General features: G+C 36.7%; 3 protein-coding genes across 3 annotated transcripts; 1 reads left to right on the forward strand and 2 right to left on the reverse strand.

Annotated features, from left to right (window-relative positions):
- Positions 1-18: 18 nt before the first annotated feature.
- PKNH_1409300 (mRNA-decapping enzyme 2, putative) lies at positions 19-4,254 on the reverse strand (the record flags this gene model as incomplete). The annotated part of the gene is made up of 1 exon (XM_002261946.1): positions 19-4,254. The coding sequence occupies one exon, from the start codon at positions 4,252-4,254 to the stop codon at positions 19-21; it is 4,236 nt and encodes a 1,411-aa protein (XP_002261982.1).
- A 4,473-nt stretch (positions 4,255-8,727) lies between these two features.
- On the reverse strand, positions 8,728-9,810 carry PKNH_1409400 (conserved protein, unknown function; the record flags this gene model as incomplete). Its single annotated transcript, XM_002261947.1, has 1 exon — positions 8,728-9,810. One exon carries the CDS (start codon positions 9,808-9,810, stop codon positions 8,728-8,730), a length of 1,083 nt encoding a protein of 360 aa, XP_002261983.1.
- A 3,013-nt stretch (positions 9,811-12,823) lies between these two features.
- PKNH_1409500 (60S ribosomal protein L24, putative) lies at positions 12,824-14,134 on the forward strand (the record flags this gene model as incomplete). Its single annotated transcript, XM_002261948.1, has 3 exons — positions 12,824-13,003; positions 13,125-13,274; positions 13,976-14,134. The coding sequence occupies 3 exons, from the start codon at positions 12,824-12,826 to the stop codon at positions 14,132-14,134; spliced, it is 489 nt and encodes a 162-aa protein (XP_002261984.1).
- Between the last annotated feature and the right edge of the window lie 355 nt (positions 14,135-14,489).

The raw sequence follows: 14,489 nt of genomic DNA on the forward strand, positions 1-14,489 counted from the left end.
CAGATACATGCGTGCATCTCACTCGAAGGGGTTGTAACTGTTCAAATGCTTCGACAATTTTTCCATCATCTCCATCTCGTTAAATTTCGACTCCTCCTGTGTGTCGTGCCTGTTAGTGTCATCATAAGTATCATGTTCCACGTTCATTCTGTTTCGGTTTTTTTGCATATTTAAATTATCCTTTGGAATGACATTTCTATAATTATCGTTCCTTTCCCCATTATTTATGGAGTTCCTCCTGCTCCCCATGGAATTATGCGCCGAGTTTACATTCTTAGTAAAAGCGTGATTACCCGTTTCATTGCTGTAAAATTTTGACAATATCTCCTTTTCACTTAACGGTTTCGCACTACCGCTCGACATGACACTACCCCGGCTCATATCATTACGATTGTTATTCGTCACATTAGGGTCGCTTGCCACATCTGATTTTACCGTTCCCTTAATTAAATTTAACAAATACTTCCCAGGCTCATTCGAATGGGTGCTGCTGTTATTGCTGTCTTGGCTAGTCTTCTTCGAAAAAGGAATTTCCTTTTCCTTAATTTTATAAAGACCTATTCCTTCACCATCCAAATGAGAATATTCCCTTTTATCAATCACTTCCCTATTTATCCTCAAATCAGATAGCGTTAATTTATTCTTCCCATTTGAGCTTCCTCCAAAGGAGCTGCGACTTGGTACACTTCTATATTCAGGATGACCTTCACCACTCATTCCGTCAGTTGTTATTCCTAAAATGCTCTCGTTCAAATATTCCCCTACGTTTGACTTGTTAACCAAATGGTTATTGTCTTTCCTTGTGTTCATATAATTGGCACCATAACATGCACTTTTACTTTTATAATTTACGTCGCCCGATAGTATATCCACTTTTTCCTTCCGATTAGCTCCATTTAGAATGTACTCATTTGAAAAGGGATCATTTGTACTACTATTCATCTGTGTATCTTTTTTATAATTCTTCTCATGCTTCATGTCACTATATCTTATGGAACTCTTATCGAAATCGGAAAAATTGTTTACTTTCTTTTGGCTCATATTTCCTCTCTGGATAATGTCATAGCCTTCGTTCAGCTTATACTTCCTTAACATCTCAGCTCGGATCATGTCTTCATTTACATTGCTTCCTCTTTCTTCCATATGACTCATTGCCGAATTCATGTTACCATTTGCATTTTTCCTTGGGTGATTTTTTCCATTCGATGCACTAAGGCTGTTCATTCCGCTAACACCGTTCATACCGTTTATCACGTGAACGTGGCTACTGCCAGATATGCCCGCCTGAATCTCATTCCTTGGATCCTCGTCGACACTCCTCTCGTGATGAACATAATATCCATTGATAAAATTCACACGTTCATTGTTACTCTTCACTAAACCCATTCCCCTGCTACTGTCGCTCATATTACTGCTAACACAACTAATGCTCTCCTTACCATTTTTATCATTAACTAGTCGGGGGTTACCGTTCGGTGTCATATTGCTTCTGCTTTCCAACAAGGCGTTCACGTTTATGTACGCGTTATCATTAAGGCTATGGATTGAACTCCCCTTCGACCACTCCACAGGGTTATTCTCATTCATCTCATTATTATTGCTACTACTACTATTACTTTTGTATATTCTACCACCAGGAATATAGTTCCCCCTTTCCGCACGATCACCCATCTTAATGTTGTATCTACCCACTTGCTTGTTACTTCTACCCATCATGTGCGGATTCATGCCCTCCTTCATTTTGTCATTCTTGTTATACCTACCTATTTTTTCTTCCTTATAAACTAGAGGCGTCGTGTATTCCTCAATATTGTACGTCGAATGAATGCCAAATTTTTCCTCGTTCAATTTAAACATGTCTTCGGCGCTCCATCCGTTGGTGCGGTTCTCGCCAAAGGTTTTATCATTACACGCATCTAGCGTTCTATTCTTTGTGGGTACATAATACACAGAAGAATCATCTAAAGAATGATAAGGATTCTTCAAACTTAATTTTTTATATCGATTTTGTATTTCCTTTTTATCACAATTCAATTTGTCTTTTTTACCATACACTTGCAGGTGGAAATTTTTTCTCTTTTCCATGTCTTGATCATCAAAACTTCTCAATCCTACCTCCTTCAATCGTAGGGCTGATAAATGTCCCCCCATTCGCATCCTGTTCAGGCTGTAGCGATATCCCTTCCCTCCTGCAGGATCATATTCGCCGTAATGCTTCCCATAATTATTACCATACATATGGGAAGTTCTTTTGTACGTATTAATGCTGCTCGCCCCATGGTAGGGTTCATTATTATTATTGTTCCTATTCTTGTTATTGTTACTGCTACTGTTCTCCTTATTGTAACTACCACTGCCACTACTATTGATACTGATACTATTCTTCTTGTTGTCGCTATGATCAAGCCTGAAACTGTTCTGTTTTGCGGGCATTTTTATTGCACTATTCTTAACTTCCCTTATGGGGGATGGGTAACTCTCCACACCATACAGATCCTTATGCGCGTCATTTCCGCCATTACCACCTTTTTTCATCTCATTATTCATGCTTTTGATGCAACTGCTATTTGTGCTGATCATCTTGTTCGTACTTCCCATAGCGTTATTTTGGTAATTATCCCTCACATCGTTGCTAGAGTTGTTCTCATTTATTAGTTCTCCTAAAATGGCTCGATCGGGATAGTGCGACGAACTGCTTAACAAGATATCTTTCCTCCTCAACGGAACGATGGCGTCGTCTATATGCTCATACACTTTTTTATTTCCCATGAGTTCTTTCTCCATCCTACTATACGTACTTTCTTCAACGTATGCTCCTTCCTCCACCGTGGGGTCCAAAGGATGCCTCGAATCGTTACAATTTACGCCATCGTACAATGGTGAACCTTGGCCGACAGTTCCTTCGCCCTTTATAGAAACCATTTCCTGGTTGTAATAATTTGTGCTAGTCTGCCTCCTATTAGGACCGATGCTCCCCTTCTCCATCCTCCTATTGCTAACACTGCTGCAGGTGCTGCTATTCTTAACACCTTCCTCATTGGTAAAGCTCCCCCTATTTTTATCTACTCCTGGAAAATTAATAGCGCTGTTATAATTAGCATACGATGTGGTGACCTCTTTGGATACTACCTCATCATCCACGTCCTCCGGCAGTAACTTGTCATTCACATCCTCACTCACATGCTCGTCCATGTTTTGATCCACGTTTTCATAATCGTATTCTTCCAAATCGTCATCGCTTTTGAGCAAACCAATATTTATTATCTCCTTCGAGTTCAAATTGACAGTTTGCAGCTTCTTAATAACAGCCTGGTCAAGGCCAGTTATTTGATATTTATGCGCCTGTATGCTGCCTGGTATAAAGGAGTTTCCTCCTTTTAGATCTTTTGCAGGCACAGATTTTTTTAACACTTCGATCCATTTTACTAAATTGGGAATAAAGGGACCAACAAACCATTCGTTAATGCGCTCCTTCTTACTTTCAAAAAGGATACTTTTTTTATTTTTTAAATTTATATGTTGGAAAAGTTTTTCTATTTCAAACCATCGAATGGCTCCAATTTCTTTTCTTGTTTTGGGCTGAAATTTCGTTTCTTCCTTTACCCCTGGTATTATAAACAACTTGATGGGTTGGTCTTCTATATGCGTTTCGATGAAAACCTGCTCGTCGATGTATGGGAATATGTCTATTCCTATTTCTTCATAAATTTCTCTGCATGCGCAGACGGAGTCTTCTTCCAATTCGTCGACCTTCCCCTTTGGAAAGGACCAGCTATCCGTACTCCAACCCTTCACCAATAGACATTTTTTTAAATTATGATTTAAAAGAATTGCACCTCTCAGCGGTATAGTTCTACAATATCTTCTCCAATTTAGGGAGAACTTCTCGTGAGCTGACGGTGGGACATATTTTTTTAATATTGGACAATCATCACATATTAAATAACCAAATGTTTTTAAACTTAATTTTGGTAACTTGTCTGGGTATTTCTCCTGCCACATATCATCGTACCACCAATATGCTTCTTGAATTTGAAAGTACAAGTGCACATGATCCTTCAGTAGGAATTCTGGAAGTAAAGCAATGAACCTTCCATAACAATCTAACAAAGCGTCGTCCAACAATTTTTTGTCCTTAGCTAACTGTTTAATTCTGTGTGAACTAAAAATTTTCTTACATTTCGCATTGTTGTTCACATGTTTGTTTTGCGAATGTTTTTGCGGTTTGTTTTTGGCCCCTTTTATTAAATTCATTTTGTCGTTCAAAATATTATAAATGTATGTTACAATAAACACAAAAAAAACATGATTCTATTTAGAAATGTTCAAAAATGAGGCGGCACGCAAATTATTACATATATGCAAAACTGCGAATATTTTCGTAGAAATGCATAAGAGTGTGTCACCTGCTTATACACACGAATAAAGGGGTGTACGTCCGTATAAATGGATGGGGAAGAGAAGCAAAATTTAAATTGCATACACACGTAAAAAGGTCTTAAATATTTCCCCCCCCCCAAAGCTAAATCAGCTAAAATGGCTAAAACAGCTAAAACAGCTAAAACGGCTAAAACAGCTAAAATGGCTAAAATAGCCAAAAATGCTAAAGTAGCTTAAAAAGCTAAAGGGCGCTAAAAAAATGTGAAAAAAAAAAAAATTATTAACAAATCAACAAAAATGGAATATAATGATAAAAAATATATTAACATATCATCCAAAAAAAAAAAAAAAAAAAAAAAAAAAAAGCTGAAAGGACTAACTACATATATTCACATTTTGTAAATTAAGGGATACTTTGCTGGTATAAAAAATTAACACATGCACATGTACGCTTATGCATACATACGTGCTTTTACGTATACAAGCTCTTGTACATGTACGCGTTTAACTAGTTAAATGTTTCACATATTTTAACTACTTTACACCTACACTAGTAAGGGCACATTTAAAAAAAGAAGGAATGAGCAACAATATTAAATACACGAAGAGTAATGGTGATAAACAAAGTGGGGCTAATATAGCGAAACAAACAAAATTGCGTTGGTAGATTTGCTTATTTGAAAATGTAACTTGGGGGGAAGGGCCTTTTAAATTTCTCTATATGTAAGCGCATTTCCTTACACATGGGTGTCTGCTCGGGCTTACCCGCGTAGCGTACGTAGTGACACTACATATACAATGCATAAATGGGTGCGTGATGGGTACGCATAAGAACGCCACCGAATAAGCAAAACGGGTAAATAAAAAATTAAATGTAAAATTGAGTGTAAAATTAAGTGTAAATTTAGTGTAAAACTTGGTGTAAATTTAGTGTAAAACTTGGTGTAAATTTAGTGTAAAACTTGGTGTAAAATTTTGTGTAAACTTTAGTGTAAACATGAATGGAAACGTAAAAAACAAGGGATGAGATGCAAATGCCTTTCAAATTTACGCCAACGCGTGAAATGTCCTGTGTCACTCATGAACATATGTAAAGCTTTTCTTTTTTGAAGCGCGAAAGGAACAGTTAAAAAGACTTTATTGCTCCTTCGCTTGCGCTACCTTTCGCATTTCTTTCGTTTCTTCCTTTTTCTGCGTATACAAATCAGGGGAACGATACCTTTTCCTCTTGGTAAACGAGAAAAATGGAAGTAACGGAAAGACAAATAATTGCGGGATTGGGGTTTTAAAAAAAAGAATTCACATAGGCATACACGTTAAACACGCGCGGATGAAATAAAACAATGGGATAGGTTTCAATGTGGTGGAAAACGAAAAAAACTCCAAAATGTGTAAATAAATATATATATATACACATGTACATATATATACACATATATATCTACAAACATTTGTCCGTACATACGCGCCCACACATTCACACCTACATGCGTAGGACATACGAACACGGCATATTTAATTATAAAAGTTCAAGAACATGCATATACGCATGAATTAAAAAAAAAAAAAAAAAACAAAGTCCGTACATCACTCTATTTAGGTTAAAAAAAAAAAAATGTGTAAAATTGTTATGATCCTTTTTTTTTTTTTTTTTTTTTTTTTTTTTTAACAAGTTACGTTGTTCTAAATTTTCATATTAACAATTTTATAAAAACGAAAAAAAAAAAAAAAAAATGTCACATATTATATTTCCATTCTGAAATTTGTATTATTCATATATATGCATTCGTGCACACAAACGGCGTATAGTACATGTGCCCTTGTCCCTTCTTTGTGCGTTTGATAAATGTTCTCATATTAGTATATGGGCTTGTGCATATATTCTTGAATGGGAGGCGGAGCACACATTTGGTATCATGCACGTAGGCACGTTTCCGAATTGACGCGCTCTCAACTGCTTGCAACAAATCGATTTACAACAAAGTTAGGCAATATACGGTTGCGCAGGGACACACACATACACAACGTATCGGCAAGCGTACGTATACATATATATATTACACACGGACAAAAAAAAAAAAAAAAAAAAAAAAAAAGGAAGGTAACAAACGTGCCATACGTACACAGGTGTGTACATATGCATAAATACACATACGTCCGGGGATGCACATGGATATACATACCTTGGTGCGTATCCCTATATAAAAAAGTTGCACAGCATAAGGACTACGCGACTTCACGCCTACATATGCACATTAAAACACAACTCGCGCGACTTTCCCTTCAGGCAGTCATTGCTTACAAGAACAAAATAAGGGGGATAAAAAAAAAAAAGAAGAAAAAAAGGAATTTTGGCCCCCTGGGGTATGTTTAATTCAGGAGGAAAGTTCTGCTTCGTAGTTTTAATTACATGTTTGTTCATAAGCAATACGTTTGGAGAGAACAGGCTTAGAAACACTACACTCAGAAGTACTACATTTGTAGAAAATGCGTTCACGTGAATTCGCATATGTACACTTACATATAACTTTACACTCCTAATCGTCAAATGAAAATAAATGCAGCTACCATATAATTGTGGTCAAAAAATACACAGCATTCGTATATGCAAAAATTCCTGCTTATTGTAAACTTGAAATGAATAACGGAAGCTTCAAAAAAAAAAAAAAGAAAGAAAAGAAAAAGAAAAAGAAAGAAAAAAAAAAAAAACATAATCTTAAACGCCTTTTGCACGATATGACTTGTAAAACGCGCCTACAAATGTATAGGCACAAGTGTACGCATATGTACTTACATGTATACACTTATTTTCGCGCACAGCCAGGAATTGGGTATTACTCCTAAAATGAGTGTACCATTTTCACATTTAAAAAAGGAGAAGCTGCCAAAATGGTGAGGGGGTGATGTTGCGGATGGACCCAATGGCCGAATAGCACAATCGCGAAAATGCTTTCTATCTTTTCCGAAACTGCCAACGTAAATTCTTTTCTCGAAAGCAATGATTCCTTCCTATGGTAACTTCAAGGCAATTTCTTTGTAAATTTAGAGCTTCCCTTTTGGGTGTTACATGTGTGCTCATGCGTACGTACAAATGTGGCGCTCCGAAGTCTGTTCTCCTGAACAAAAACTTCACATCGATTTTTATTAACAAAAGAAAAAAGAAGAGTACTATATGCAGACGTATGCAAAGTGCCTCTCCAAATGAGGTACTGCATCTATGTTTATTGGACTCGTACACCTATGTACATTTTTTTTTACAAGAGAAAAAAAAAGAAGAAGCATTTGCTATTTTTTAAACATTTATCATTAAAAATGCGTACATCAAATTTTTAGAAGCATATTCGGAAAAATGCCAAGTGGGTTTTTTTAAAATTCACTTCCTCCCGCTAAACAAGAACAATATGCATCCATTTATAAACAGACCCATATAACCATTTTGTTCATAAATAAAGTAAAATAAATAAATTGATGTTATAATGGTTTTTACATGTATGTACCAAAAAAAGGAACGCAAATATGCCTTTCCCTTTTGTTCCTGACCAACTCCTACGAAATGGTGCCCATTAATTACTTCTCCGAAGAATATAGAATTATGTTCTTTGAAGGAGTATTTGGCAACGTTTATAAGCAGAAATATACCATTCAACGAATATACTATATTTATTTTTTTTCTCCTTCCCCCAAAGACCATACGTAAGTACGTCGACCTGAAACTCTGATTACACATTAGCGGTTTTCGTTGTGCTCGTTTCAGTTGACATTCCTCCACACTTTTAGCTGGGCGAGGGAAAAATGTTTAAAAAAAATTTTCGGAATATTCACAGCATAGTTAAAGTAAAAAAGAAGGGCGACACTTTAAGAAAGGTTACCACTTGGCACATGTGTGCGCATAAGTTCATGTAGGTGTACATAAAAAAATATGGTCTGTTCCTGTATGACACGCCCTGCCGCGTCACGCTGCACCCAAAGGAGCGACTGCACAAGTCTAACTCAATCGTGACAATCACGAACGAGTTGGCACAAAAGAAACTCACATAAAAGACAAAGATAAAATAAAAATAATTCAACTCCTCCTGAGGAAGCTAAAAAAAGTTCAATTCAAATTCTGCACCAGAGGCATGCGTAAAAAAGACAAATAATTTTTTCATTTGATACGGAAAAAAAAAAGGTACTGGCAGGTGGTGTACCGTTTTCATATACAAACTTCTGCCTGTGAATAGCACACAGGTCCCTTTATGGAACAAAAACAAGAAAAAAAAAAAAAAAAAAAAAAAGGACGAGAAAAAAAAATAGCTACGTAAGAGACAAACCGTGGGGTAAATAACTTGAGAGAAGAAGAAAAATCTTCTATATTCCCAAACCCATGTACAACAATTTCTCATCGGGCATAACGACAACCCCCTCGGGCAAAGAAGAATTGGACAAATTATCCAAATGCTCCACGTGCAGCTTCTTAATATAGTACTGCACAACCTTCTCCTCAGAAGATGGTGGCGGATTCTTTTTCAATTCCTCCTCTAAAACGGGCATGAGCTCTGTTTTCAGTAAGTGCATTAATTTCTCAAAATGAGTCGTAAATGTTATTCTACAATAGTGAGATGAAACATCCAAGGCAGAATAAATTAGGCAAAAGTATATGTACTTTTTTCTCCTATAGGCACTGTTAAACAACTCAGATATGTAACTCCACACCTCTCTCGTGTCGTTTAAAATTATAAAAATGGAAAGGTGTAATTTTGTATACGCTTCGAACCGCGAAAAATTGGAGCAAATATCTTCATCATTCTCTTTAAGTATAATATTGTACAAATCTGATTTGGCCATTTTTTTTAGCTCTGTAGATTCTTCTAAAAATATAGGAATAGTAAATATACATTTGTAAGAAATTATTCCTTTATACATAAAGTAGGCCTTTTTATAATTCGAAATTATTAGCGATAAAAATCCTGCCATACCCCAAAGAGAAGGTTTCGACTGATGAAGCTTCTCGTCATTTAAATTTCCCAAAATACCATCTATTATTGAAAATAAGCAATAATCTGCTAAATATACATTATTTAACTTTAAAATATCGTTATATAGATTCCTTAAAATTATAAAACATTTTAAAATTTGCTCCGTTATATTGCTGATTATGTTGTTTACACTGAGGATTGACCTTCTTATATTTCTTACAACGAGCTGTATATTTTCCTCTTTCACTGATTCAATGTGCTTCTTATAAGTCAGTATGTAGATCAGTGCGCATTCTCTTGCCAAAATACATTTGTCTGAATGATAATTTAAATTATCAAATTTAAGCGCGCGAAAGCGTTTAAGCAATTCACTTACGTTGTACACATCTTCGGACTTTACGATACTTTCGTTTAATTTCTTCTTCGTTTCCTCATCAATGCATACGTTATCTTCCTTCCATTCGAAGAATTCCATTCTGCGCAGTTCTTTTTTTTTTTTTTTTTTTTCCCTCCTTGCGGGGGTTGGATGTTCTTCTGAAAGTTGCTTTCCCTGCGTGTAATCGCGGAAAGCGGTTTAACGGCCAACCGGTAAGTCGCTAAGCCGCTAAATTGCTAACTTGCTAACGTGCCAAACCGCTACACCGCTAAACTGCCAATAGGATAAATCCTCCCGCTTGAGCAGAGGAGCATATGCGTCGTTTCCTTTCGTGCGTATAACTTGGGAATTCAGCTTCTGTTCCTGTCCATACGCCTTTTATATTTCTCCACTGTTTCACCACCGAGTGTACGGCGTAGTCATCTCAATTTGTGCAACTCCGCAGTTAGCACATGTGGGGGCACACTCAATCAGGCTCACAAAATGTCGTAGAAGGAGCAACAAAGTGCACGTTGGCTTGGATAAGCGTATATATGTATACTTCCTACAGAGAGCTCTACTGAAAGGACGCTGTTTTTTTTTTTTCCTATATGTGGCCCACGATTTGCACAAAAATGGATCCGATTCAAAACACCATAAAGGAATGAGAAAAACAGGGGGAGAAAAACTGTACAAAATAAAGAGGCAGGAGTGGTGATAAAAAAAAACTGACACTTCGAGCCACTTGAAAGATTCTCCCTCCAATTCATTCCCCTCTTTGCGATGTTAAGATATTTGGCCAAGCCTTCCTCTCTCTTTCTTAAGGACAAAAAAAATAAAAAATAAAAAATAAAAAAAAGAAAGAAAGATAAAAATGGGCACTCAAAGCGCTGGAAAAAAAAAAAAATGTAAAATGAAGCAAAATGAACTCGGAAAACTCCTCATGCTTTATTCATTTTGCTTTGAAAAGAAAAAAAATATATATATATTATTTATTTTTTTATTTTTTTATTTTTCCTTCACAATTGTACAAAAAGCGGTCAGTCACTTCAGCAGTAGTATTTTCCTCAAACATGGCTGCCTTTTTTCGCAACATCCCATATACTTTAATCCTGCAAAAAAAAAAAAAACATGCTTCTGCTTAGCTGCGGCTATCATATGCCGGTGCCAAAATATGAAGAGCAGAATTAATCACAGGTGAGGAAAAATACGCGCTTGGGTCATATGTGTTCCAATTCGGTTCGCTTAAACGCAGGAGATGATAAAATTTTAGTAGGACTCCCCGTAATTTTCCCGCCATGGGGTGAAAAAGCGAAAATATTCCCCAAACGAACGCTTTTCAAAACGTACAAAAATTTTTCCTTTTTCTGCACTTTTATATACATGCGCAATATTTTTATGGTTTATGCCCTGCCTGTGCCGAAGGGTAATAGCAATTATGGACCCACAGAAAGTGCAGTACTACCTGCCGGAAATAAGGAAAAAAAAAAAAAAAAAAAATTCACAGTAAAACTCATATATGTACTCATATATATACTCATATATGTAGGTGCAGCGAAATATTTCTGCTGCTTCCAAACTGGTCACATCTTTTGTACCACTGACACATGGCGCTACAGAAAATAATGCACTCTCCTCAGGAATGAGATTTAAGCAGTGTCGCCATATAGGTTTCTCCACCACAGTATGCGCGCATAATCAGTAGGTATACCTAAACTGATAGGCAACCTGTCATTTTTATACTTATGTCATATGGGCGCTATAACGTTACGGAGTTCTTGGGCCCCTCATGAGGGGTGGCCTACAAAAATTGGGGACCAAAGTGAAATGCACATGGCGGCGTGAACGGGCGGAGTTATGCCCGAACCCCTTATCAAATGAAAAAAAGCAAGCTTAAATAAATACCATTTTATTAAGGAAATTACCTTCTTTTAGATGCTTCGAACAGGCACTTTTCTTTTCTTTTTTTTAAGTGTACTTTTTCGTTATGCAAAATGCGCAACAGCGGTTGTTATATGGTTATGCCGGTAGGAGGTGACGGGACGGAAACTGCGAAAGGGAAGCATGGAAATAGCACCACACGCATATCGTTCCGATTATCCAAAAAAAAATATCACCGCCGCGTATGCCTAATTTATGTACCCGCATGATGAGCTAAGAGAATGCAATTCGTGGTATATAATTGCCCCCCTAACATATACATATGCGCACTCGCGAAATTTTCGCCGCTTTTAAAGCATGGGAAAACAAATCAATTCAAACGACCCCAAGTCAATATACAATAAAAAGAGGGGCCAGGCGCAGCAAGAAAGCGCGAAAAAAGCAAGCAAAATTTTGATAAAAAAAAAAAAAAAAAAAAAGTGACCCTCTATCGGCTTAGCTCATTTAAAAAATTTTAAGTCGTTTTTAAAAAAGCATATTTTAAAAAAGGAATTTGCCAAAAAAAAAAAAAAAAAAAAAAAAAAAAAACAGTGACGAAAAATATTTGTTAAGAAAATATAAAAAAGTTTTATTCCATAATTCTTACATCATTCCGCCGAACGGAAATCCTATAAAGGGGAAAGTAAAAGGTAAGCAGCGAAAAAAGTTGATTGAAGGTTTACCCGAAGTTGGGGGCTTTTACCACGGGGGGCTGTGCAGGGATGTACCAATGATTGTATGCAACAACGATTGTACGTGAGAATTAATCCAAGCGTACTGCGCGAAAAAGGGAAAACGTACCTGTTGAGATAAAAAAAATGTACACAGAGAGAGGGGAAGGGCATATCCCGCTCCACTCCGGGGCCGGCGCTGGCGAGCGGAGTTGAGGGAGTGTATCTCAGTCAAAGCGGGAAAAGCAAATAAATATAATAAAATAACTACAGTTATGTGCTAATTAATGCTCCTTATGCTTCTACGCCATTGACGAACGAGTGTTAACACGTTAACCCATTGCTACAAAACCCCGTTCGCATCAAGTGTGCTTATGTACTTATAGAGATTGTCATGTGTATGTAGGCCCACCGCAGATGGAGGCAAGCGTTCCATGTTATGTAGTTCCCTCAGTGAAAGTATCACCCCCTCCCCCCCCTCCTTTACATCAACCCCACATCTGCAGGTTACATAAAAATTATTTAAAAAACGAGCGAAAACGATGTCGTCCATCAAAACAACAGTCAAAACGGAGGCGTGCTCCTTCAGCGAGTACAGGATATACCCAGGAAGGGGCCAGAAATTTATTGCCAGAGATGGAAAAGTTTACTTTTATCTGTCATCCAAATTTGCCTCTCTTGCGCTCCAGAAGAAGAAAGCAGCCAAGTTGAGATGGACACAGGTGAGTCCATGCATGACGGCCAAATTGGGGGGTTAAGCCCTTCTGATTATGCTCCTTTGGTGTCCACATTTTTGCAACTTCCCAACTCATTCTTCTGTTATTCCTTCCATCACCAACGCAGACTTGGAGACGAAATAACAAGAAAACCAAAATTGAAACAACGCAAAGGAGAAGGTACAAGAAAACCATTAAAGTGCAGAAAGCTGTCTGCGGTTTAACCGTTGAGGATATTCGAAACAGAAAGGCCTACGTCCAAAGTATTGAAGCCAAGGTAAGGGCCATATGAAAAAAAAAAAAAAAAATAATAAATATATAATAAATATGTAATAATAAATATGTAATAGTAAATATATAATAATAAATATATAGTAACAAATATATAGTAATAAATATATACTGATAAATATAATCGTGATCCAAGTAGTGAATAAATAAATGAGGGAAAAAAGGCGACACGTACGTGCTAGCGCAAACATACCGCCAGTGGTAAACACCCTCATGAAGCGTTCGAATGAACACACAATGAAGTTTATGAGTCGTGAAAATATCAACCGAAAAAATATGATCATGTAGTAAAACTTCAAAAATTAAAATAGGTTTTAATTATATGTACAAATATATAATATCATTTTAAGGCAAATTGGAATGTTTTATTCCCTTTTTGTTTTAGATGGTATTATATATTTGTATGTGCAAATGCCCCTTGTGTGTTTTTTTTGTTTCTTTTCCCATTGAGCTTAAAGAACGCTAGGGGAAAAAAACCTACAATTTACACCTCCAACACTGTGGCTGCACATATTTATACATATGAGAAATGTGCATACTATGTTATCTATGCCGAGGCGGTGCTAACCACCAATCCGTGCTGCAAAAGAGATATCTGCTTCGTTTTATGCCCAACTGAGCAGTCTCTTGGCGTACTATCATTATTACCACTATTGCCATCGCCCCCTCTTTCTATTTGTTCTGTAGAACAAGTCCCGAATGGCCGGCAAGGAAAAGGATGATAAGAAAAAGGGAAAAGACGACAAAAAGAAAAATGCCTTACAATTCCAACAGAAAAAGGATTTCTCAAAATCGAAACAAATCAACATGGCCAAGACCAAAATGCACAAAATGATGAAGAAATGAAGTTAAACTCGCATGTTCGCGTAGCTATGCCACAACAACGCTTTGTGTGCAAATTGTGTATGTATATATGAGCACACGAAAAATGGGCTAGACAGAAATATGTTCCTCATAATGTATTAAATGTTCTTTTTTTTTTCCCACTTTTTTTTTTTTTTTTTTTTTTTTTTTTTACCCCTTTTGAAAGACTGTGTAGCTTTGCATTTGAATTGGAAACCACTCTATTTTTAAATGTAAAAGTAGATTTAAAAAAAAAGGAAAAAAAAAAAAAAAGAATGACATCGAAGGGTGATGTACGTACCCAGAATCTGCCTCATCGCTGTTTGAGAAAATACTCTCCCCATGTAGCATATTTACA

The sequence above is a fragment of the Plasmodium knowlesi genome, assembly GCF_000006355.2.
Source record: "Plasmodium knowlesi strain H genome assembly, chromosome: 14".
NCBI lineage: Eukaryota > Apicomplexa > Aconoidasida > Haemosporida > Plasmodiidae > Plasmodium > Plasmodium knowlesi.